Source organism: Salvia hispanica, chromosome 4 (genome assembly GCF_029641045.1).
Source record: "Salvia hispanica isolate PSC_SH4W2 chromosome 4, Shi_PSC_v1, whole genome shotgun sequence".
In the NCBI taxonomy this organism is placed as follows: Eukaryota; Viridiplantae; Streptophyta; class Magnoliopsida; order Lamiales; family Lamiaceae; genus Salvia; species Salvia hispanica.
In genome coordinates this window covers 48658265-48683791 of record NC_142695.1, presented here as the reverse complement: position 1 = coordinate 48683791, position 25527 = coordinate 48658265, and the positions used below count along the sequence as shown (strand labels likewise).

General features: G+C 39.5%; 4 protein-coding genes and 1 non-coding gene across 6 annotated transcripts; 1 reads left to right on the top strand and 4 right to left on the bottom strand.

Annotated features, from left to right (window-relative positions):
- Positions 1 to 74: 74 nt before the first annotated feature.
- On the bottom strand, positions 75 to 2908 carry FTA (farnesyltransferase A). Of its 2 annotated transcripts, XM_089056390.1 has the most exons (6): positions 2891 to 2908; positions 2520 to 2800; positions 1935 to 2044; positions 1177 to 1297; positions 976 to 1071; positions 75 to 618 (listed from the first exon to the last, which is right to left on the bottom strand). In XM_089056390.1, the coding sequence occupies exons 2-6, from the start codon at positions 2751 to 2753 to the stop codon at positions 190 to 192; spliced, it is 990 nt and encodes a 329-aa protein (XP_088912516.1). In that variant the 5' UTR covers positions 2754 to 2800; positions 2891 to 2908; the 3' UTR covers positions 75 to 189. The 2 variants fall into 2 exon arrangements, with proteins under 2 accessions (XP_088912516.1, XP_047945221.1); XM_048089264.2 differs by lacking the exon at positions 2891 to 2908 and having other exon boundaries at positions 2520 to 2847.
- Positions 2909 to 3262: 354 nt separating this feature from the next.
- LOC125191864 (casein kinase 1-like protein 10) lies at positions 3263 to 7312 on the bottom strand. Its single transcript, XM_048089291.2, has 14 exons — positions 6630 to 7312; positions 6510 to 6550; positions 6270 to 6339; positions 6041 to 6189; positions 5864 to 5959; positions 5421 to 5491; positions 5136 to 5197; positions 4934 to 4997; positions 4759 to 4843; positions 4547 to 4673; positions 4346 to 4419; positions 4199 to 4259; positions 3814 to 3941; positions 3263 to 3736 (listed from the first exon to the last, which is right to left on the bottom strand). Exons 1-14 carry the CDS (start codon positions 6703 to 6705, stop codon positions 3536 to 3538), a joined length of 1305 nt encoding a protein of 434 aa, XP_047945248.1. The 5' UTR covers positions 6706 to 7312; the 3' UTR covers positions 3263 to 3535.
- A 1364-nt stretch (positions 7313 to 8676) lies between these two features.
- Positions 8677 to 15164, bottom strand: LOC125194104 (uncharacterized). The gene is made up of 10 exons (XM_048092145.2): positions 14949 to 15164; positions 13116 to 14665; positions 12883 to 13020; positions 11883 to 11954; positions 11087 to 11128; positions 10911 to 11000; positions 10370 to 10474; positions 10171 to 10263; positions 10004 to 10083; positions 8677 to 9924 (listed from the first exon to the last, which is right to left on the bottom strand). The coding sequence occupies exons 2-10, from the start codon at positions 14643 to 14645 to the stop codon at positions 9039 to 9041; spliced, it is 3036 nt and encodes a 1011-aa protein (XP_047948102.1). The 5' UTR covers positions 14646 to 14665; positions 14949 to 15164; the 3' UTR covers positions 8677 to 9038.
- A 2143-nt stretch (positions 15165 to 17307) lies between these two features.
- On the bottom strand, positions 17308 to 22531 carry LOC125195285 (protein unc-13 homolog). Its single transcript, XM_048093458.2, has 6 exons — positions 21923 to 22531; positions 20996 to 21396; positions 20120 to 20618; positions 18696 to 19145; positions 18426 to 18612; positions 17308 to 18335 (listed from the first exon to the last, which is right to left on the bottom strand). The coding sequence occupies exons 1-6, from the start codon at positions 22403 to 22405 to the stop codon at positions 17386 to 17388; spliced, it is 2970 nt and encodes a 989-aa protein (XP_047949415.1). The 5' UTR covers positions 22406 to 22531; the 3' UTR covers positions 17308 to 17385.
- Positions 19462 to 19534, top strand: TRNAF-GAA (transfer RNA phenylalanine (anticodon GAA)). The gene has a single exon. It is a non-coding gene; the product is annotated as a tRNA-Phe (tRNA).
- Positions 22532 to 25527: the final 2996 nt, after the last annotated feature.

The following is a 25527-nucleotide window of genomic DNA, read 5'->3' as shown; positions in this document are numbered from 1 at the left end:
TATAAGAGAGATGTTGGTTGGCCTTTGAGCACAACATGCAGAGCTGCAGGATTTGGGGTGGAATGACAAAGAAGTTAAATCTAATACACATAAATAATAGAGAGATAAGAGGTGGACAAATCCAAAATAAAAACCAGCTTGTTATACATTCTATTTAAAAAAGACAAATCTTTTCTGACTCTGAATAGTTTAATCTTGAGCAGGAACAGTGCTCTTTCGCCACTCCCAGTAATTTGCTCTCATGGGATCGACCAACTTCAAGATAGAACACACTTTCTCAGCTAAGCCAACATCCGACAGATTCGGGTCTGGAGACACAGCATCAACAGCATCTTTCAACTCTTTGCTCGGCTGATGGCGATGACAAAGAAGATCAAGAATCATGTTCAGAGCATGAATACAATCTGTTTTGCCCGTCAAAACGTCCAAGCAGACTGATGCCACTCGGGGATCGTTGGCCAAAGAGTTACCATCATTCTTGTGAAGACCACGGAGATATCTCCAAGGGCTTTCATTCTCAGGTTTGGTTAAAATGGCTTCAATTGCATAAGCAACTTCAGAGTCCCTCATAACCTCTAACCCTCCTAGGAGAGGAGATTTACTTACAACATAATATCTCTGCAAAAATATGATAGTACAAATTAAACAAATCAATACCAGGAAGTAAATTTATCAGTTCAATCAGTAACTGTAATTCTTTTGATTAGCTCAAGGGCTAGTATTCAGGGCCTCATTGATAGTCTGGTATAACGACTGCATTTTCTTTTATATTTACCCATTTCACAAGCCTAGCTATAGGCCTACGATTTTTTCAGACATCCTCTAAACTAATAAACCACTAGGCTATCAAAAGTCAAGATTCAAGTGTGTAAAATACATGGTTATACAAACAACAATCAGAAAGCAAGCCATTTTAACCACTCAAAAAGAAATATGTTGAACAGGACCCAAATGCCAGCAAAATAAATATTATACCTGATTCCAAGCAGAATTATTGAAAATGTCGGCTTCAATAAGTTCACTGCAGTAGGCAAGTTCACCTTCCCATCCTCCAAGAGCCTGAAGAACCCACTGCATACAAAATTTTTACTTTAACTAGCGAAATACAATAAAGGATGAGTTCTATGCATGAGATTCTTTGCTATCTTCAAGGAAATATGAATACAACACACAGACCTGCCTATGGGACCAGGCATGATAGTTCTTTGCATCTTTACAGAATATTTCCCTGGAGAATTCATGCTCCTTACTTGCAACATGTCCCCCAAGCTTCTCAGCAAGCCACCGTCTGTGATGCCTAAAAGTTCAGTGATTAACAATATCATCCAACATGATTAAAATCAATAAACAATTGAAAAATCTTCATCATTCAGGATTCAGCAGTCCCATATCATTAGCAACTCTTTTACTATAAGCCTTTGGTTATAACCATAGGGCGGTCGGGCGTATGAAGCACACTATCATTGGATGGAAGGTCTTAGCCAGAGAATTTTGGAAACAAAAATGAAAAAAAGAGCTTCAAATAGATATTCTAAATATTCATCTTTTTGGTTCTTGAAATCAGTGGTGATGACCGTCATTCTTCAGGAACTTCGAAATGAACTTTCCCATATATTTACCCTTTAGTTCTTGACAACTCTGGTAGTGAGTCTTCAACTCTTCTTATAGGTTTCTACCACTGTATTATGTGTTTTGTATGTATGCAACTGCAAATATCAGATAACTTAACCAAGTTCTTATTACACTAAGTTGCAGGGTGCCATATAAGCAATATCTCTTCCCAGTATAAAGTAAGAAAACATCCATCCGGATTCAATTCAATATGGAATAGAAGTAATTATCTGATCATACCAGTGCTTTTTAAGCATCCATCAAATTGTAAAACTCATTTAGACATGCAAGACAAAGATGAACAGTATAATAACATTGTTTACCAAATTTGATAGTTTTTGGGATTTTCTCTTGTAATCTGGTCAAGAAATTGCAGTTCTTCATGTAAATCAGCATTAAGCGCATCAAGTATCAGACGCCTGAATTGCCAGACCTAACAAAGTAGAAACGAAATCACAAGGGCATTAATGAAACACATTGTAGACAATACCAGTCAGCCCACAACAAATAAGCATAAAAACACACCCATCTAGCCCTAATTAGATTTCAAAGTTGTATGTATAAAATTCAGAACCTTGAACCGAAGAATAACAACATGAATAATAACTTGGACATTAACAACTAGCAATATGTAAAGCATAAGTCCTTAGCAGAGCCTTCCTCTCAGAATTTCCGTATTATATAAACTTCTGAAATATAATGCTACAAATAGAGGTTTATGCTTACAGATGTTCAATTACAAAAGTTAGCAGTCATAGGTCAATAATCCGAACACACATACACATAGAGAAAGAGAACGGTATCCAGATTTAAGCGATCAAATCAGTAGTTAAATAGTATCAAATCAAATTACATCCTTTCAATTCCAGTTGCAGTGGACAAAGTTAGAATGAGAATAGAGAAATTACAGTGTAATTGCCGGAGTTGAGAAGAATGGCCTCTTTAGTGAGGTGAAGTGCGCGCGGGGATCGCTCATCGGCCAAGTATACTGCTCTAAAGTAATCCATGGTTTCAGTGAAGTCATCGGTGTACTCAATCGGCACCACCGGATTCGGGCCGTCGTCCTGAGGTACCGGCCGGACATCAGCCCATTCGGGCCTCTCCTTTATTGGAATTCGCTCTCTCTCTTCTTCTCCCTTCATTATCGATCTCAAAATTGCAAGCAATTAAGCGAAGCTGGGGGCAGAGACTAAACAAATCGAATTAAGTTTAGCCCTAAACCTAAAACCTATATTTATGTAAAAAGAATTGACATATTAAGATTCAAATAAAAACTTACATATATAGAATGGACACACCAAAATTAAAACAATAAATTTATTTATACACTTTTTCCATATCGAAATATAGTGAAATAAGATGCTTTGGGTGCAATTTTAGGATAAGTTAAATGTTTGTGTTTGCATTGTTCTAAAGCTCAATACACATTTGGTGTTTCGTGTACAGTAAAATTGAAACTCACAATTTTGGTTTTACAGCACCATTTCAGTCTTGGTCTTTTAAAAGTATTTTTTTTTTATCATTTAGTTTCTCTGTAAAAAAATTAATCTATTTTCATTTAGGAATTCTTATTAGTATTGTGTAAGTGCACAAGTGGTGGAGGCTATGATGAAAAAAATAAATCTTTATTTTCAATTTGATGCACAGCAAAGAACCTTATAAGATGAATGTTACATATAAAAATAATTCCAATGGCATTAACATAGTCATCCTGGTCTGTTACATGACAATATGCATATGACTAGACAAGGTAAGAAAGGAAAGAGAGACATAAATGATGACGGAATATATCGACGACGTTAACTAATGTTCTGCCCCGTAATGGGAACTGGGATCCCAAACCATGGACCTGTGAGGCAGGTAAGGCCAACGGGGAATCGTTTTTGGTCCCCAGATAAAACTGTGCAGAGCTGCGACATTTCCACTATTTCCTTTTCCCCGTCCCAATTGTCAACAGCTCAAAGCTTCTGAGAGTTTCATCTCGGACGCCTCTTGTAGCACCGGGCTGTAGTCTTTGAGTGGTTGTCAGGCGACCTCCACCTGAAGTGCTGGGCCGGCTGCCGGATGCCACTGCCCTCTTTGGGGCACTATTCCGGGATACTCGCCCTCTCTCAGTATCAGCTAGCTGATCAAAACAGATACTAACATTTATCAACTTATTGGATCGGATGAAAAGATTTCCATGAATTACTACTGCCTTACCACATCTTTGGATGATGGGACATCCTCTGAAGATTTGTTGTGTTTCAAGTGATCTCCATGACTAGCAACGTTTCTCCTGGCAAATGCCTCGACCGCACCAGAAAGTCTCTCTCGAGCTTCTTGTTTCACTATCATGCAATTCCGAAGCAATTCATCAGCCTAGGAGATTGATTGCATTGAATACAATTCGAATGACTCCCGTGTCTAATTGAAAAACATCACTTGACTAGCTCAAAAAACTAAGTTCGTGTGCCAGCAGTGTAGGTTTATGCCATTAGGGCTATAATCAACAGCAACTTGAGGGTTGATTACCAAATAATGAACCACCCATCTTTCAATATATTGGCTTGTCGTGAAACATCAGGTGACTAGAAGCCTCACATACCTGGTGTCTTTTCCACCCTTTCTGAAGATGGTCCAGCATTTGCAGGTGGTTTCCCAGTTAGCTGCATATAGAAAATCATTCAAGATTCGAGCTACTATTGCAATAAACTAGCCTCTTGTGAAGAAAAATGTGAATGTGAATACTCACTCGTGTCCGTGAGCTGGATCCGATTTGGGGGTACTTCAATATGGTCCAGTCAAACACATAATCAAACTGATAACCTGCTCAATTACAAGTCATCAACCAAAAATCATTACAGTTACAGTAGAGGAAATCAATCCCTGGTGTATAAGACTAACCATGAAAGACAAAAAAGAGTACAAAATATGTAAGCACGGATCCTTTTACCTTCTCGAAGAAATAGGTCTCGGAAAAGCCTTCTCAGATATGAATAATCAGGCTTGTCTTCAAATCTTAATGATCGACAATAATGAAAATATGATAGAAACTCGGATGGGTAGGATTTACAAAGCACCTGCCAAAAAAATACACATAATACGATAATTCACTTTTTGGACAATGCTAGTATAAAGTTAACCAGCTAAAGCAAGCTGCAATACTTCCATCGTTGTATGCATCTTCTTCTCACTGATACTGTCATATTTCTGCTTCTTTGTGCCCGCTTTCAGTCCTTGCCAGGGAAGACTACAATAATTTTTTTAATTTTTTTTAAAGTTAGGATTGTGTTTGCTGGATATTGAAGAATGGTCGAAATCTAGATGCCATTCTACTAACCTTCCCCGGATAAAATACATGAGGACATAGCCAAGAGACTCCAAATCATCCCTTCTGCCTTGTTCTGAAACAAAAAATTAGATACAAAATTTAAGTAGAAAGAAGATGTCCTCGAAGTTTGTTCCTATACTCTTCCAAAATTTTGAAAAAAAACTAAATAAAAATAAGTAAAAGTAGGATGGTATGTGATTGTGGCACTCACCAATTCCAAGATGAGTGTTAACACTAGCATAACGAGCTGTACCAGTAAGATTTTTGTTTTCCCTGTAAAACAAGAGGAAGTATTTGATTATTTTTACACAAGCAGAATTCAACATCAAATACAAAGCTCTAGGCAGCCCTACTGAATGTTGGGAACTCATCCAACCAAGTAAGTAAGTATTTGACATTTCTCTTTCTTAAACTCACGCTAATAGAGGTGATGTGCAGGCAAGTATGAGAAAAGTAAAATAGACGAACACGATAATGTTGATCAAGTAGTAAACACCTGTATGGTATGTGCTTGTGAGTGTGAAGATCTTTGTATTTCTTTGCAAGTCCATAGTCAATAATGTATACCTGTTACAAAAATTACATTAAATTGAGTTACAGCAGGTTAAGGCATGCAAGAGTATCTCATGAAATCTTTATCTCATTTTTCAATATATCTTCTAATTCGGAAGGCTAAACTTGAACAGCCTCGCTCAGATACCATACTACTACTCATTCAGAAATTATTAGCTTTAATGGATGAATGAATCCTTTAATATACGGCATTACTACTGCTATAAAATTTTACTATGGTACAGTGAAAATGAATAAGTACTCAATATCTGGCAACATCCTTTAAAACTCAATAGTAAAAGAAGTGATCTTGAGTAGATTAAAGATAAATAACAATAAACAGAGTATTAGCTATGCATATTCAACTGAAAACGAACCCATAACCACCTGATTCGCTTTGCGTCCCAAGCCCATTAAGAAGTTATCTGGCTTTATATCACGGTGGAGAAAACCTCTGGAGTGCATGAACTCCACTCTATTAATCTACAATCAAAAAGAGGTGATGAGCAAATAACAGCTTCAAACAAGCAGATAAAATACGTTTTGCAGTGGACTCAAACTCACCAATTGATCAGCAAGCATGAGAACTGTTTTCAGTGAGAACTTCCTATTGCAATAGTTAAACAAATCTTCCAAGCTTGGTCCAAGAAGATCAATAACCATGGCATTGTACTCACCTTCAACTCCGAACCATCTAAGCTCGGGAACCCCAGCTTCACAAAACAAACTACAGATTAAAGAGCTTGCTCTGAAGTATTCACACCACCAACTACTAACCATGGGAAAAACTCACTTCCGCCTCGAAGAAGCATATACAATTTCGATTCATAATAAAGCTGAGGGTGTTTAGTCTTAACAGATTCCTGAAAGAAACATTTTTTTTGTGTGTTAATTGATCAAAGATACATCCAATTTTAAAAGTTAAAAAAAAAAATAGACTACACAAAGCACATCATTAATCATATTAAAAAAAGCATCACCATTAAAAGTATGTTTCATGTTATTGGAGATAAAGAAAAAGGGAATCACTCACCAGCTTCACGGCCACTTCTTCACCAGTTTGTGTATGTGTTCCTGAATGAAAATATGAATGTTATATAAACTTACAATACCAATCACAATAAGCAAAGCTACAAAAAGTTATTGAAATTACCCAAATAAAGCTCCCCAAAAGATCCTCCACCAATTTTCCTCCCCAGCTTAAACTTTCCTCCAATGACATGATCCATTCTTGATTTCCCAAATGATCAATTGAGAATGAAAATAAGGCAATCAAGATAATCAAAACAAAGAAAATCTCAAATTTCAGTGCACTCCCTTCAGATCCATTTCAAACCCATTAACCTAAATGACCCAACAAAAATGCACCCACTAGAAAATTTTCCACAAAAATTGTAATCAGAAACAAAAAAAATAAGACTAATGGGCGAAGATGAATGATGAGGCGGGGTTAAATAAAAATATTAACGGGATCAAAAAGGATCAGAAAACCCATGAAAAAGGAGACTCTTTTCTACATATTCAGGAAAAGAAAGTCAACATGAGGGACTATGAAGGCGCTGGAAACGGAAAAGGCCAGAAATTTTTTTTTGCATGGTGGGGCGAAAATATTTGATGGCACAAATTTGTTTTCCAATGCAGCAAAAAACTGTTGGATGGAAATGGAATATGCCGTGTTAAAAAATTTACTATTAAAGGGGGAATTAGAAATGGAAGGTGGGAAATGAGAGAATGAGAGAAAGAGGGAAGGTAATAAACTGGAAGGTCATACAGAGAGCAGAGCGAGATGGTGAAGAAGAAGTAGCAAATCAATCTGGGTATTCACCAACTTTTATTTGGTGTATTATTTAACAATTAAATTATATTAAAGGTAATTAACTGAAAGCATTTGCTTATTACTACTATAAGGAACCCGGTTGGGTGTGAGAATGTTAATCTGAAATTTATTCATCATAGCAAAATAGACGTATAAACTTTGCCGAACCTGCTACAAAATACTACTACTAATTTAAACGGTTTGATAACTTTGATGTTATAGAGAATAACCCTATGTTATTGTTGGCTAATTTAAATTAATTCACTTTTATAATCTATATGTAGCCATAATTTAGTACGACTATTTATAAATAATTGAACATGTTGAGATAGAATAGAGCAATTTTGTAATCGAGACAAACAGAAATGTAAAGTGACACATAATTTTCGTGGTTCACCAACATTGTATTGACTATGTCCGGGCAGAAAACGGAGAACAGATTGTATTTGTTTTCAGATTACATAGTTATGTGTCCTACTTTTATAAGGCACACAGACGACGGGCTAGGCCCAATAAGACAATTAAAGTCTAAAACGGAAACATATCATAGCGTCGACAGGCTAGGCCCAATAAGACAATTAAAGTCTAAAACGGAAACATATCATAGCGTCGGGCCGGGAGCAATCCGCCCGTTCGGCTAGCGGCAAACTATATGGATTCAAGGCATGCTAACAAAACACCAATATTCTCCTTCAAAAGTCGTTATGTTTCGTTTTAATAGTTGTAATATCATTGTACTATTTATAAATAATTGAACACCAATTTCTCATTCTATGAACACGATCCTTGTGCAGAATTTGAAACCGTCTTTTTTTTCTAAAAAAAAAAAGCATCACTGGGGAGTGGGACAAGAATTACACGATCAATGAAATTAAAGGCTTTAGCTTTAATTTCATTAATTTATTTTTATCTCTATCAAGATGGTTATTTTCATGTGAAACTTGGCTGCTGTTTGTTACGTTCGTTTCATTCCAAAATACTATATTTACCATTACTAGAGTAGTTAGATGTTATTCTCGTGGTTTGGAAACGTCTAGTTTCTGAGGTAACATGTTTAGAAAAGTTGCCAGTGCAGATTGATTGGATTCTGAATTTGATGAGTCCCCATCTGTCATAGGTGGTAGTAATTGATAAGATTACAAAAATGCGAAATTAATTCAACCAAATTTAGGCTCTGCAATGATGGAATTAAGCTTGTCAAATTCAAAGTTTTGTACTGCAAAATATTTAGATTTATAATTGAATTACAATTCCAATTTCTCTCGGTTCTACAATTTGAATTACATATCAAAAGTACATAATTGGAATTCCAAATAGTTATAAAGTTGAGCACCTTCACACACACCACACTATATACACACTACATACACACACTATGAGAAAATATGGAAACGGGCCTAAATTCATGGTTTTAGAGAACATTCGATCTTTGGTTACAAATGAACCGGCACAAGATTACAAATACAACGATATTGCCCCCAACTTCTGGCAGAAAAACACAAGTAATGAGTGTTATACATGACAAATCAACGATGTCACACTTTCAAGTGTCAACCATTCTACTTAGTCATGGAAATGGCAAAAGATGGCGCCAGATGGTGAGAGCACTGCATGTGGGTTGTCAGAGAACCCAAATGGGACGAAAACTGGAATAACAAAATATTAACAGAGCAAAAGCTGGCTTCTCACCTCAGTTCTGCACCCTCAGCTAGCAATGCCCGTATCATTCTACTACATTAGGCTATGTTACCTGCGGAACTTCATCTGATACAAGTCATGACCAACGTATTCCACAGTCACAACACGCCCATCAAATGTACGTCCGTGTAGAGAATGTGCGGCCACACAAGCAGCTTCCAATCTTCTATATTCTAGAATAACAGAGCCAGGCTCAAAGATATGCCCAAGATCCACAAAAACATTATTTCTATCACCTTCCTCTGGAGCATCCAATTGTTGTCTGTCAATGCTGTCCAACTCAACATTTACTACTTCATTTCTCTCTTCAATTTCCAATGCTTGCTCAGATCTCTGCAGTTCTGCATTATGGTCTTCTATCAAGTTTTTGGTAGATGGTTTGTTCTCAAGTTCATAGTTCATTACAGAACTTGAACTGGAATTATTGCATCTAGTCATCTGCTCAGTATCTGACGTATGTTGTTGGTTCCCAGATTCTCCAGTAAAATCTCCCAGGTTTAATTGGCTTGCAGGTTCTTTGAAAGAAGCATCTTCACCATTGAATGGTAGTTCACATACTTCATCTCTTGCAATATTGCTGGCAGTTATCTCATTAGACAAGCTTTCATCAGCCACCATGGAGCTAATTATATTATCGGGTTCAAGTGATCCACTTGACACATCAGATGAGACAGTAATACTATCACAACCATTTTTTTCTTCCAAAATCCGAATATTATTCTCCAGTTCGGTTGGGGCCTCCAGAGTTTCTGATTTCTCTAACTCTCTAACCCCAGATGTACTCTCACTGGGTTGTTCGACTCTATGTCTCCTATTTGCAAAGTGAAAGTCATATGCATCAGTACCAGCACTCCTGTTACTTATCTCATTCAATTCCATGGTGCCAACAGCATTTGTTTTCTTGGCAACATTAATAGATCTCACCATACCAAACCTACAATATAAAGGAAAGGTAAGAAAAGTAGAGCAACAACAAAAAGTACTGAATCACTCGACCATTTAGTTATGTCAACCTGGAACACTCCAGCCTTATATCTTCCAATATTTCTTCTAGTTCCAATTCGGACAATGAAATGAGGTCATCAGGGTTGAACTGCAAATTGTAAGGGAAGTGGTCATACTATGTTTTATCAATTAGCATTAGAACGTGAATTGGAATAAACATAATAAGATACACTACCACATTCTTCAGCTTTAAAACGGTTGTAGGCTTCTTGATAAGGGGCTTTGCATGTTCAGGGATCTCATAAGTAGGCAATTTTCCAGCATTTTCCTAACAAAACAATGGCCAATGATTGTTTGAGAAACTTCTAGGAAAAAATAAAACCTTTAACCTTCAGTCAAATGTGAACAAGCAAATAGAGATAAAATACACCCACCAAATCAGGTTCTGGAGTAGCAAGTACTGCGGTTAGGACTTGTCCGCCCAATGTCATGCCATTAAGACCAGCACATGCCTTTGAAGTCACTAAATGATCAACATACTGAGATGATAAACAATTAGTTTCTCACCATACACAATAGAGAGAGAGAGAGAGATTTAAAAGAACATAAATGAAAGAAGTCAAGTTTAAGATGCAGCACTCCCTAAAAAATTGAAAGACCGAAGACTCAAGAATATTGCCTATTTAGTTTATCTCTGTGCAATGCATTAGTTACTACTCCCTCCGTCCCCAAAGAATATGCACTTTGGGTTCGCACGGGTTTTAATGTAAAATTGGTAAAGTAAGAGAGAGGTAGAGAGAAAAAGTAATTAAAGTATTGTTATTGGAGAATGCGTCCCACCTCATTAGAGAGAAAAGACTTTCCAAAATTAGAAAGTGCATATTCTTGTGGGACAGACTTAAAAGGAAAGAGTGCATATTATTGTGGGACGGAGGGAGTACATTGCAGAACTTTCTTCAACCCTTAAATTTGTACCTCAAGAAATGCACATGGTTCATTTGTATCAGCTATTAACTCAAAGTGGAATGCTTTCACGGGTCCAAAGGCTCTAGCGATATCCAAAAGCTGAAGAGCATTAAAAAATTAGTGAGATACAACATAATAAAACAAAAAAGAAGTCTGACTGAAAACAAGATTGCTTGTGAGTTTACCATTCTAGAAGAAAGTAATTTTGATATGCCACCGATAAAGATCTGAAAAGTGAAGCCAAAGTTTGTCAAGAAAATGGAAATATTCACTGGTAAACTAGTAATAGCAGGAGAAGAATAAAAAGTAAGACCGTACAGAGAACCACTGTACACAATTTACATACACTAACAAACACTCTGTATTATCTTTTACAAATAGTAAGGATTGATACAGCATAACAAACAATAAGAAAATCAGAAAACAACCTTATCCAGATAATGTATAGAGAGAGGTTGGTCCAGAAGACTTAGCCATCTGAATATGGGTGTCATAGATGAGAGTGAACTCTGGATATATATACGAGTGGTTCATATCTTATGTGGTAACTTAAGGTTCTAACTCATTCTTTTCAGTGACTCAATAACTAGTTACATAGTACGGAGTATAAATTATGAGTTAGTTTTCCTTGTAAAATAAAAGCAATAGTAAATTCCGACACATAATAAATGAATATGAGAGAAGGAGCAGGGTTCTGGTGCCACCAGCTTAGCAGCTCATCTTTAGAGTTCAGAGCTTCACCCTGACTAAGTTTTATCACTTAAAAACATGCTTCAGACTCATGTTAGTTTTCTGGTCACCGTTATAGATCTTCACTTTGAGCTCAAGCAGTGTTTCCAGCAGAACACTTACATTTGAAGCCATAATGAATATTTAACCTATATGAAGATTATGAACAATATTTGTTGGTGCATGAAGCAGCATCTTTAAACAGTAAACACCTCCTGCGGAAGTAGAAAGTTATGCTGCTTCAAAGCATACCTTGTGGGGTGAATCTTCTACAATGTCACTGATTGAATCAACAACACCCACAGATTTGTCAGAGGGACCAGTCTGCATGAAAATAGGAACTGTCTGAAAACCTGCTACATGGAATAATAATGACAGTGTACCTTAGAAACTAAAAGAATATAGTAATGGAAAACACTTTCTTAATTGGTAAGTAGTTTTCTCAGTATAATACCATCCTACAAAGCTTAAGATGAAGAAGTTTGTGTGCAAGAAAGAAAGGAGCACAAAAAGAGGAATATCAAGATTAATAGTTTCAGAGCAACTTATACACGGAGAGGTGTACGATACAGAGCATATTTCCTAAACATGGCAAAGGCTATATTTTGTAATGAATGCACAAATCTTTGGCAAATTAGTAAATTACTAATTGTGATTTAACAAAAAAAAAAGTGTTCCCCAAAAGCCAACGCCAAATCATGATGTTCATTTAGCAGAAATTTCATCCTTTCATCCCAGTCATTCAATATAAAACAAGATCTGTCAATCGCCACCCTACAAAAGATTTACATCTCATGAACAAAAGCAAAGGTTTGAAGTATTATATTTGGGAGAAATCAAATTATACATTTTTATTCATCATTTCATCTATATATCAGTTCCAAACTTCCAATAATCTTAGTAACATAAGCAACAGTTTTGAGTAGCACAATTCACATTTCTGTTATTTTGTACCATCCAAGCCAATAAATGAATAAATTAAAATAATGAGGGGTCTTCTCTGGGAAAGTAAAACAAACATGACTTAAGGAGGCAAATAAGAAAGGTAAATCATGTATGCCAATAAGAGGTTAGGAATGAGATGCAAATAAATGCAAGTACACAAAATTACTTTTCACCAATATCAAGTAATAATACTGAGTTTGTGATCTACTTATCAAACATTAGTCATCACTCAATAGAAAGAAGCATCTACCATACTATGAACAACGCTTATAATAAGAATGGAGAACAGCATGGAAATTATTCTTACAGTTACATTAGCATAGTCCTTGGGGCGTCTGAGTTTAAGATCGGAACCGGAAAATGACATTCCATCTAAAGAAAGAGCAGCAGAAGCATCCTCAGGGGTCAGAAACTCTAAAAGAGCTTGACTCTTTTCCTTATGTATCTGCAGTTCAAAAAGAGCAAGAGCTTGCTGAATGTTCAACTAATAATGAACATGCAGAACAGATTAATAGATCAAGAAAACGAATGGACACATACTATACAGCTGATACATGGTTGGGTCCCTTGGACATAGTTAACACCAGATGACAGCAAACGCTTGTTAATGCACTCTATTAAATCTTTCTCAGATGCTGAATCAGGCAAGTTTTCTAGGTAAAGCCTCCTCTTAGGTCTTGTCGCTTGAGTTAGCTGAATTGACTCAACAGCATGCAGCTGTGAAGATATGGAATGGAGAGAAATTCCAATAGGCTTCACTACAGGAGGAACCACAGGGTACTCCATATTATACAGTGATAATTTTTGGCTTGTAGCATTCAAATTGAAAAGAGTTGATGTAGCTATCACACTCTCTTTTTCAACAGGTTGCAAATCCCATCCAGCAGCTCTTTTTTCTGGAGAACGACGAGTTGGGGAAGGAGTTTTAGCAGCAGCCTCTGTTTTTCTCTTTCTAGGTGAATAGCCTCCAAGACCACTCGAATTATTAGCATTACGCCTGTAGTGACTAGTTGATCCAGTACTGGGCATCCTCTTGTTATCAACATTAGAGTGTTCTCTTCCTGATTTGTCTTTTGTAGAATGAGATGATGGTTCTGCCATCTCCCTTTTATCCTTCGATGTGTGCTTGTAAGCCTTTGGTGAATGTGAAAGAGATCTTTTACCTACATTTTTTTCACGATCTTTGCTCTGCGACCGTCTTCTTTTTGACCTTGATCCTTCAAGATATGTCCGTTTTGGTTCTGTCCCTTTTCTTACAGAATCATTCTTTTTAACACTATCCCTGCCTCTAGACTTATCTTCTTCAGGGTGATGTTTGCGTTTCTTTTCCTTTACAGATTTCTCTCTGCCTCTGGCATTTAAGTTATCTGTTTTCCTAACATCTCTCACATCTCTTTTCTTATGCTCATGATCAGAATCACTGCGTATCTGCTCATCTGTTTTCCTCTTTCTGTGAATCTGTCTCTCATCTTTATGTGGTTGTGCTTTTACTATTTCAGATTTGACTCTGCTTCTTTCAGAAACTCTATCCTGTTTATATGATTCACTATCCCTCCTCTTGTCAAGTCCATTATCAGAACTAACTCTTGATAGGTCTTCTGTTTTTCTGCTGCCATGATTTCTTCCCTCAGATATTTCATCTGATACTCTATCGCGCCTCGGAATCCTGTCTCCTCTGTCCTTTGACTTAGCATCAGGATATCGAGATTGGTCTGCATTATCCTGGACCGAATTCTCATTCTTTCTAGATGTGTTAACATCCGATTTTCTCCTAGACCTTACCTTCACATGATCATTTATGTTTCTGCTTTCAGCCAGTGGTTTCGAATCATCACTTATTCGCGGAAGACATTCTGGAATATCAGATGCTCTCTCCATGTTCTCTTGAGCTGATTCACTATCAACTGCACCAGAGCTGCTGGAAACTTGGTGAGCTGTATCTCCCTTGTTTTTCCTTTTACGCATTATCTCATCATAACTCATTGGTCTTGTTCTCGCTGAAGTGCCATCCAAGATATCCTCCAGTGACATTTCATTAGTATTTCCGTGTTGTGAATCAGATCCAGCCATCGTGATTGTACACTTCCACACTGGTACAATAGCAACATATTCAAGAAGGATAACCAAGAACATGAAAAAATCCCCAATTTTCTACACACAGATATAAAGGCTACCACCAGCGCTCTTCCAATAAACGGAAGAATTTGAAAAATATGATTGATAAAGGTGCTTATTTATCTGTTATCATTACACATATCTTCCAATAAAATAGGTATGCTCTCAGAAATTCATACATATTCAAAAACTCCAGCAGCTAACAGAACATTTTAAAGGCAGTGTACAAGTGAGGGCGGAGGGTAACCGAAAATTTACCTCAATTTAGTACAAGAAAGTGGCGGTTGTTTGGTGCAATAGCCCCCTTTCGCGGCGGAAGAAGATTGCCGCGCGGCTGCGCCTGCAAATGAGGTGGATACGGAAAGAAGAAGATGGAAGTCGCGTCGGTAGGACGGCGGTGCGCAGAAGGGGGTGGAGTAGGATGGCCAATTCTTTGTTGGGGAAGAGTGAAGACAATAGGAATGCTAGTATTAATTTTAGGGTTGCATTTGCACAGCACCAGTGAATGGAGTGAATTTATTACTACCTCCATCCCCCAAAATTTGCTACACTTTGACCCGACACGGATTTTAAGAAATGTAATGGGAAGTGAGTTGAAAAAGTTGGTGGAATGTGGGTCCTACTTTTAAAGTATTAGTTTTATAATAAAATGTGAGTAGGAATGAGTTAGTGGAATATGGGGTCCACTACCAAAAATGATAAAAGTGAAGTGTATCAAATTTTCAGGGACGGATCGAAATAGTAAACTGTATCAAATTTTCAGGGATAGAGGTAGTAACAAGCTTCCTGAATTTCATCAAGTGATGCGTAGTATTTTATTGTTTTTATTCCTCTTTCGCTCTGTTGGATGTCTTCCATCCTAAAAATTAATTTTGTTGTTTATATTTTGTGTACCATAGTAATAGTAACGGAATCGTCCGAGAGCGTGGAAAAATATATTGATTTTTACTAAAAAAGAAAATCACTCTATTACTATGAAACGTACCAAAATGATAAAATGACTCTATTAATATGGAATAAGAAAGTATTTCTTTAGAGATTGTTGATTCATTTTTTCCTTTACGATTTTCGTTTAAATTTTATGAATTTGTTTTATTAAAAATTGTTTTGGAAATTTTCCTCCTCCATAAAAACATGAATATTCTATTTTCGGACGTTACATAAAAGCTTCAACAATTCTTTTCATCTTTTTTTCTATATATAGGTATTGACTTAATTGTGATTGTTAGAGCATCTCCAATAGCGGCTAGCTGGTCGGCTAGTCGAACCATTGAAATCGGCCAGCGCGTTTTCGGCGAGGGAATAGGCGAGCGCACGCCGATTTGTGAGCGCTCGCCGATGCGCTGACCGCCATTGTGGCGTGCCGATCGGCAAGCGATCGACCAGCGCTATTTTTTATTTTTATTTTTTTGAAATTTTTTGAAAAACTATATATACGTGATTTTAGTTTCATTTTCATCTGCACCGCTTGTTTTAACGAGTTTTCTCTCTCTCTAAATTTATGTACAAAAGCAACATCGAGCGATGGACAGCAACAACAAGTCCACTTTGGCGACGAGCTGATCTCAGACTCCCACGGTACCCGTGGGGTCTGGATGGGGCCAGATGGGCCAAGGGTTTAACATCCCTTGGCAACAGTTGTTGGGGATGATGGCGGGAGCGTAGGGGGGGGGTGCAGGGGGGGATGCGGGGCGGGGGGCAGGCCAGCGGCGGGCAGACAACGCCCGGGTGGGGATGTATGCCCCAGATGCCGCAGCAGATGCTGCAACAGATGATGGGGATGATGTCGGTATGGCAGGGAGGGATGCAGCCCGGTATGCATCCCGGGATGCAAGGGTCACCGGGGGAGGACACGGTCTATCGTCCCTCTCTTAATTTTTTGACGGCTTCGTCTCACACGTCGACCCCAGTGGAGACGCAATTCACTGGGGATGACCGTTTCTCATTGCATGAGCTGGGGATCGATATCGGGGAGGTGGACACTGCCGTTCCAGCGGGTCGGACCGCGCCGAAGAAGAAGAAGACCAAGGGGAAGAGCAAGGTGGTCGGCGAGTCGTCGCAGCCAGCTGTTGACGACACCCCCACATGGAGGAAGTGGACGGAGGATGAGTACGTCGCCCTGGCCAAAGCGTGGTTGTCGGTTTGCGACGATCCGCTGGTTGCGAACAACCAGCGGATCGTCAACATGTGGGCTAAGATTAGAGCAGCCTACAGGAGGTACTGCCCGCACGAAAGGACTACAGCGGGGAGGAGTGCCAGAAGGGGTGGGAACGCATCAGGACCGCGGTCGGCCGATTTTCGGGGTTGTACACCAACGCTCTCCGCATGATGACTAGTGGGCAGACTTAGGAGGACGCCCGGAGGATAGCGGAGAGTTAGTTCCCCGTGCTAGGGATTTATAAGGAGTTCACCTTCCGGGAATGCTATCTGGTGCTGAAGGACTCCGAGAAGTTCTGGCCGGGGGTCGAAGCTGGGTAGCTTTTGATTTATAAATTCAAGTAAGTAAAAGGGCTTAAACTTTTGCCACTATTCAAGTATACGAACTATGATCTTTAATTAATTTTTTTGTTTGGATGAACTTTTAGTTATTAATCAACAAAAAATATTATGCCTGGGATTACAAAAGAGTTGAATCTATAATTAGGATTCTCTCTTTAATTGCATATTTATATATGTACACAGTAACAAAAATTGTTCAAAGGGAGCCATTCCTCTTGGCTAGATGGAACGTTCTCTTGAGAAAGCTATTGGCAGCTCGATCATTCCTATGGCAAAGCACCCTCAATATAGTATTCGGATCAGTCCGGCTCCACTTCCCCGTCGTCGGCGGCATCGCCATCTTCTGCCCCGCCACCCCCGCCCCCGCCAACACGCTCAAATCCTCCACCAACTGCTCCGTCGTCTGCTCCATCAGCGCCACCACCCCTTCCACCGCCTCCGCTCCCGCCACCTCATCCAGCCCCTCCCCAAAGAGCCCCCTCAGCCCCTCGAAATCCTCCTCGATCATAGCGTGGTCAGCTCGGTAGAAGATCCTGGAGCTCCCCCCGGCCAGCAGCACCATCAGGTACGCCTCGAAGCACGCCGCCATCACGTGCCTCACCGCCGCCCCCTGCACGTGCTCCGTCACGATCGCGCACAGCAGGGTCAGGTTCTGCTTCATTACCCGCAGCGCCGGCCTGATCCGCGCGGCGCCCACGTCCGGGTTGTAGAGGCTGCCGTAGAGGACCGAGCTGGAGTCGAGGAACACCAGGCGGTAGGCGGCCACCTCCGCCACGTGCTGCTGCGCCGCCTGGATGGCCGACCTCGTGTGCTCGAAGTACGAGTGGCGGCGACGCCGGCTCTTCGAAGGGGTCACCTTCGGGGAGAGGGAGAGCGTCTTTTCTAATGAGTGGAGGTGCTTTGTGAGGTAGTGTAGGGTGTTGAGACGGATGTAGAGGCGCTGCGTCCCGCGGCTCGTCGATGGACGAGGGTTCCAGTTCCCTTCCTCCGCTGCGCCCGCGCCTGCCCCTGCCGTGTTGCTCTGGTTCGCTTCTTGTTGCTCTGTTCCCACGTTGCACGCGGCTTTCTTCCACAGTTTGACAAACTTCGAGCCTTTGCTGCATCGGGTTAGGGGTGGAAGCGTTGGGAGGTAACTCTGCTTTGATCCTTTTATTTATAATAAAATGTGAGTGATATAAAGTTAGTTAAATATGAGTTTCGTTAGTAAAAAAAAAAAGAACACAATCAAGTATTTACCGCATGAAGCAATAAATGTGATGTATTCTGCCAAAAGGTGTTCCAAGCCTTCGGTCAAATCATAGACTACACTTTCCGATACATTGATCGGAATCTCGAAGAAATTCTCAATAGTCTCCTTGCAAAACTTGATTATGTCCTCAGCTGAATGAGAATATGGTTCTGATTTTGATTTCGGATTCCATGTCTGAAAAAAAAAAAAAAAACTGTTAGAAAATGTTTAGGCAAGTAATTATACTAGTAGTGATTATAAGGTGTAAGGTGAAATACTTCAGTTTCTTTAGCTGTGTGAAGTTTATCCTTGCCAATCTTGAGCTTTTCCTGCAACCAGTGTTTCAAGAATCTGAGTGTAGTGGCGTCGACTTCGTAAGGGAGCATCTCTCTAACAATGGCCTTGCCTCCGTCTGCGCACTCGACAGAATCCTCGACCACCATCTGCACCAGCGCCTTCTCAAGCTTCCCAGCTCTCTGCAGCACCAGGATCGTCTCGTTCATCTGCGCGGCCGCGGAGCTGTTGAGGTATTGCCGCAGCAGCGTCCCGTAGCAGGCGTGCAGCGTCACTGCCGAGACTCCCGCGGCGATCGGGTGCCATTTCTTGGTGACCGGGCTGAAAATGGCCTTCTCCTTTGATGCAACTTGCTCCGTTTCTCTTGCTAATTTTATCATCATTTCGCTCACTCTGTGTGTCTCCACATTTGATGCATTCTGCTCCTCCATCATCTTCAAAACCACATGCTTTAGGGAGTGATACTACTAGGCTTACTTGCCTAAAATCAAATGCTAAACGAAACGAAAATTATATTTTCATCTTCATGGAGATTTCATTTTGATTTTTCACGCAATTATCATGTGGAGTGATTCACTCTGTTTTGGGACAAGTTTACAAGGTTTATGTTTTTTCAGTGTAATATTATTATCAAAGAAATGTAGTTAGACACTTAGACTGACACACTAATCCTCCATGCATGTAGTTAAAATTTCGAGCTTTATATAGATAACAAGTATAAGAATCTTTACTTTAGTTGGTACATCAAAAGCGGGGATAGCTCAGTTGGGAGAGCGTCAGACTGAAGATCTGAAGGTCACGTGTTCGATCCACGTTCACCGCATTTTCGATTTATTTTTTATTTTTTCATTTTTTTTGGTTAAGTGTATGTTAATCTTGTTTTTTTTATTTCCTTTTATTTCCTTCATCTTATTACAATATTTTGAGACACTTCAATATTTCCTCTATTTGAACTTTATACCTTGTAATCCATCCATTTTATTTTGTACTCCATAATTTCATTTCTGATTATTATTGTATTATTTTTTCATTTTTTTTGGTTAAGTGTATGTTAATCTTGTTTTTTTTATTTCCTTTTATTTCCTTCATCTTATTACAATATTTTGAGACACTTCAATATTTCCTCTATTTGAACTTTATACCTTGTAATCCATCCATTTTATTTTGTACTCCATAATTTCATTTCTGATTATTATTGTACTATATTTTTTGATAATTCTATGATTCTTTCATTTGAATTTTCTACCTTGTTTTTATTATACTTATCTCATTGGAGTACTACATTATGAGATATATTTCCTTAATTTTTTACTAGTTCCTTATTTAATATACCAATTTATTTACTAGTATCATTTATATTCTCAGAATTACTTCATGTAAAGTGAGAGATCCAGAGAGATTAAGTTACCTTAGCGAAGGCATTCCTTGAAGAGGATCTGATAAAGTAATCAACCTTATTCCCAGTAGAATCATAATCAATCTCTCCCCCCTTATCCAAGTGAGGAGTAATATAAGTGTGTACATCCTCCTCCAATATCTTGGTCGCCGAAAACACCAAAGGCAGAATACTCTCCATCAACCTCACCGTCCCCTCATCGAAATTCCCATGATAGTCCACCAGCCTCATCCCACACCACTTGTTCATCGCGGCCAGCATCTCCGCCAGCATCCTCATGTACCCGGCCTCCCTCCCCGCCTTCTTTGCGTCGTTCGCCACCTCCGTGCTCAGCATCGTCAGCGACGCCGCAAACAGGTCCGCCTCGGCCTGGCCCGTCCGCACGTACTGCTCGAAGAACACCCACGCCAGCAGCAGGTTGTGCACGGGCTTGCTGATCCCCAGCGTCGACCACGTCTTCTTCATCAGCTCCAGCATCTCGTCCACCTCGTCCAACACTAGGGTTTCATCCCTGATGGACGTAGCCAGGATTTCATTATAGGAGGATTGGCAAAAATAGAAAAAATGGACTCTTATTATTAGATTAATGGAGAAACAAATAGTACTACCCCCGTTCCACAATAAGAGTCACACTTTGTCATCTTGGTCCATCCCACAATAAGAGTCACATTTCATTTTAACCATAACTACTAAGTAGGTCCCACGTTCCACTAACTCACTTTGCCGACGTTTTATTACAAAATCAATATAAAAATGTGAGTCTCATATTCCACTAACTTTTCCAACTCACTATTCTTTACATTTCTTAAAACTCGTGCCCACAATAAGAGTGACTTCTATTGTTGGACAGAAGGAGTATATAAAGGTGAAGAGGGGGTGGGTGCATGCCTGATGTCAAAGATGGCTTGGAGGAGGCTCTTGTAAATCTCGGCGTTGAGGGGGTACCCGTCGGCCCAGTGGGAGGCGTCGGTTTTCCGGCCCTCTGGCTTAGGCGCCGTGCTGCGCCAGGCGAGGGAGACCACGGAATTGCATAGGGATCGCATGGTCTCGGAGTTCTTGCTGGTGTCAAGGGGCTTGTTCTTGACGGATTCGATGATGTAGCGGAGCTTGGCGGCGGAGGGTTCGGAGGGGTCGAGGGGGATGGAGGGGAAGAGGAGGAGCCCGACTTCGAGGACTCGGAGCTGCCGCTTCTGCCACTGGTGGTACTCGTCCGCGTCCGCAAATTCTGAAGGCTTCAAATGGCGGAGCAGCTCTAGAGGTAGGATGATCGTCTCTGCTCGCCTCCCCATCTACAAATAGTTGGTGAATAAATATAGGGGCTTATACTATTGTTCCACAATCAAAACTACCATTATCGCCTAAAAGTTCTAGTGTAAAAATCATTAAAAGTCTATTTAACCAACTTTCTCGATTCCGCCAATAAAAAATATATTTATTTTTTCATTTGATAGACACACTCCACTAATTCATTACATTTCATTCAATTTATTCTAATATAAAACTCATATTTCACTAACTTTTATATCCATTTTATTTATTAGGTCAAAATAATTTCTTAAGGTTCATATCGACTTAAAACGTTATCTTTTATTCACAGACGGACGAAAGGAGTAAAATAAAATTGTTGAATGAACCACACTAGCCATGATTTGATCCCAATGTGAATTTTGAATTAAAAAATCATCAAAACTCATGTATTTCACTCTACTATAAACCCGAATCTAACTAGTATAATATTTATAGGATTACAACGAACTACTAATTATTAATTACCACTAATAAAAAAAGTTAGAAGAAAAATGAGATTGAACGTACTTGTCCAACAAGAGTTCTCATAAGGGTTTTCCTCAGCCTATTGTCGCTCTGCTCCGTCACCCACATCTGCTGCCTCATGATCTCCGCCGACGTCATGGGCCGCCTCCTCACCACCGACGACCTGGGGCTCCCGGCGCTCGGCGAAGAGGGGTTTGATCCCCACGAGCTGCTCCGCCTCGACGTCGACCGCCTCAGCATCTTCAGCCCCAGCGCCCTCTTGACCCGGCTGGTCACCGCCATCCCCACCCCGCCCCCCCTGGGCGACCCGTCGCCGCCCTCATCCAAGCTGTTGTAGTACGTGATCTGGCTCCGCCCCCCGAACCCCGGGGACGCGCGGCACGACGTGAAGAACACCTCGTACGCGGCCTCCCGGAAGTCGTCGCGGTCGAGGCCTTCGATCTTGTCGAAGGGCGACACCGCTTCGAGCGCCGGGGGAGCCGCGGGGAGAGGAGTGGTGCCCGGTAGGCGGAGAGGATGGGCCATCGGCGACAACACCAAACGACGTCGCCTCGGATGTGTTTATGTATGTAATGGGGCTGTAAAGAAGCTCCTCAAAGTATTTTTGCCATGATCTCAAGAGGCCGCAAATTGCATAGATGACAGAGACAAGAGAGAGAAAATGTTGATTAATTGCAACAAGAGGAGAGAGAGAAACAGAGAGTTTTGATGGTTTGATTTTAGTCGGGTGGAATTGAGGTACAACGCGATTAACGGTTTGGGAATTGTTTTTGAACATACGATACAAAAGATGTACTCCTATGAGATGTAACCATGAAAATTAGTAGTTCCTACTACTTAGTAGTACTACTACATACTCCTATAATTTGTGTTTACTTTTATTGATCTTATTCTATAAGGCAAAAAATCTATTTATATATTACTACGTCTAATACAAAAAGTCCTACATTCCTTAAGAAACACTGATCGAACCTCTAACTTGCCGGGATGTTCAAACGGTTGCTAATTCTGATGGGAGACTTAAGTTTGAATGAGTAAGAACAAATTTGAAACTGGAGATTGGGTGCTTGCAACACTTTTTTTTGATGCAAGATTGGCATGTAACACGGTTTGTTTTCATGCATACCCATAGTCTTCCTTTTTTATTAATTGTGGTATTTTGGGTTGAGGGGAGGGTGATGGTCGGTGGCATCCTGCACTCCGTGCTTCTGCTCCTTCTCTCCTTGTTGCCTTCGTCCGTGTTGAAATCCTTGTCTTCAATCCCCCTCGCATTCTGACCCATCAGCATGCGTTTATCCAATAAAATAATTAAAATGAGCTTGATAAAAAAAAAACTACTACTACTATAGTACTAATCTTTTTTGTTTCAATAAACTTGAACAACTACACATATTAAAAAATTTGAAAAATATATATTTTCATACCTTTGTTGCTGCAATAAAGTTAGGAGTACTTAGTAGTAGTACATAATAAAGTTAGTAAAAGTGCTCATTCCTTTTAATCTTATTTTCTGCATGTATACCAAAAATCATAACAAAACAAAATTGTACTACTACTATAATTTTAAATTTTTCTATAAAAAATGAGAACATAATGAATCATTCCACTTAACTAGCATTTAAACACCTGCTGCCCCATAGAAAATTGCAGGCGGCAATTCGCAATGCAGAGGATCGGTGAAGGACAGTGGTATCAAATCTAATTTATATTTTAATTTCTTATTAGGCCGGGTTTAAACTTTAAACACCTAAAACACTAAAATAGCAAATTAACTGAATCCGCAAGCAGTTTTTTTTTATAATTTATATAAAAAATTCTGTTATTCGTATCCGCCAGCTTTTGTAACAGCATTGAAACAGATTACAGTCTCTCTACAATCTGCATTATCGCCTAATCTCCTCTCTTAAATTCCACTATATAACTTCATTACTTGACTTGACTCCTCCATTTTCTCCCTTTCTCATAATCTCTACTTTCTTTGTTTTTCTCTCTCAACATGAACCCTTTCAAGCGATTTTTCATCTCACTTTTCGCTTTTTCGTTTGTGGAAATGCTGGAACGCCACGATATTCTCAATCAAAACAATGAACTAGCCGTGGTTGTTATCATTGTTTCGATCTGGAACTTTGTGCTTTGTGTTAGACACTTCAATGGAACGTCATGGTTTCCTGTTTTTCTGATAGCTAGCATTTGCTTTATCGCAGATGCTATTTTTCTCACTGTTTTAGCATTTCAAGGAAAGCCTGTGAACCGCATAGTGTTCTACGTTTCTATAATTGCTGTTCTGTATTGGATTGTAGCTCTCGATGCCTCACGGTTTCAGCCAAAGCTCACTCAGGTGGAGACTGCTGGACCACCTGCTGTCGATAATTGATGATTTTCTCTCGGAATTCTTCTAGCGCTACTGAATGAGGAAATTCTGTAATGTCTACAAACGCTGGCAGTTTCTGTAGCTATACTGCAAATAATGACAGTTTTTTAATAATCTCTACTGCTTGAGACTATTCTGTAATGTCTCCAAACGCTGAAGTTTCTGTAATTCTTCTTCTAGCTATACTGCAAAATGATGCCGTTTCTGTAAAACCTGTACTGGTTGAGGTGATTCTGTATTATCTCAAATATTGACAGTTTATAATTCTTGTATGTCTGTGCTGGCTTTATCTTCTGCACTTCCTGCATTCTTCTTTAAATTGATATGCATTCAGAATTGAAGGTGGAATGGATTCAGTTTTATTATCTAGTAGTATAGTTTTACTAGTTGAATGTTTAGACAAAGTTAGATTTATTCTTTGTCAATACTTTCAGTTATATTCTTTATGCTTGTATGGTTGGTTAGCTGGAAACAGGGCTAGATTAGGAGAAACACAAGTCTTCTTAATGTTTTTCAGGCCTTAGGAATGCCACAAGAGTCTTCAGGTCAAACTTTACGTTTGCCTCCGTAGCTGCTATTCGTTAAAACAGGCACGATCTACCTCAGTTTACCACTTTTTCTTGTTGATTTAAGCTGGAAACAGCAAGAAACGTTGAATATGAATAGCTGATGAAACTTTGTTTTGAAATATTTGTTCCACAGTGACATATTTGAGGTGCACTTTTGATTCAGAATTGTCTTGTGGAGTTTTGTAGCTCTGTTTTGCATATGGACAGGTAAGTTCATTTCCACTTCAGGAATTTCTGTTTAATACTACTACTACTTTCTGAAAAATACACACTGCTTCTTTAGCATGAACTGCTTGTGGTATAATGACTTTTACACATTCAAACCTATTGATTAATCTGACTAGAAGTGGAACGACGTACAGGATCTGGTGTGTGTCCAATGCCTTGTTGGAGGAAGATGGGCAAGGCCTAGCACCACGTGTAGTTCACACTCTTTGAACGGATTAACAAGGTTTCTGCCTGACTATTTACTGCAGCAAATTATTAAAAATCCATGCATGATTATTTTCTTGATTCATCAAACATGTAATACCTTTTTATGGCAGGAACAGACCAAGCAAGCCGACAGAAACCTGGTCTATATGTGTTGCTGCTCTTTCCCTATGGTAGGTTATAATCTATTCCTTGCTCTGCAGAATACTATCTAAACGCAGAAAGTTCTTGCTCTCACAGTGTTTTCACTTGTATGGTTAAATCATGTGGCAAGG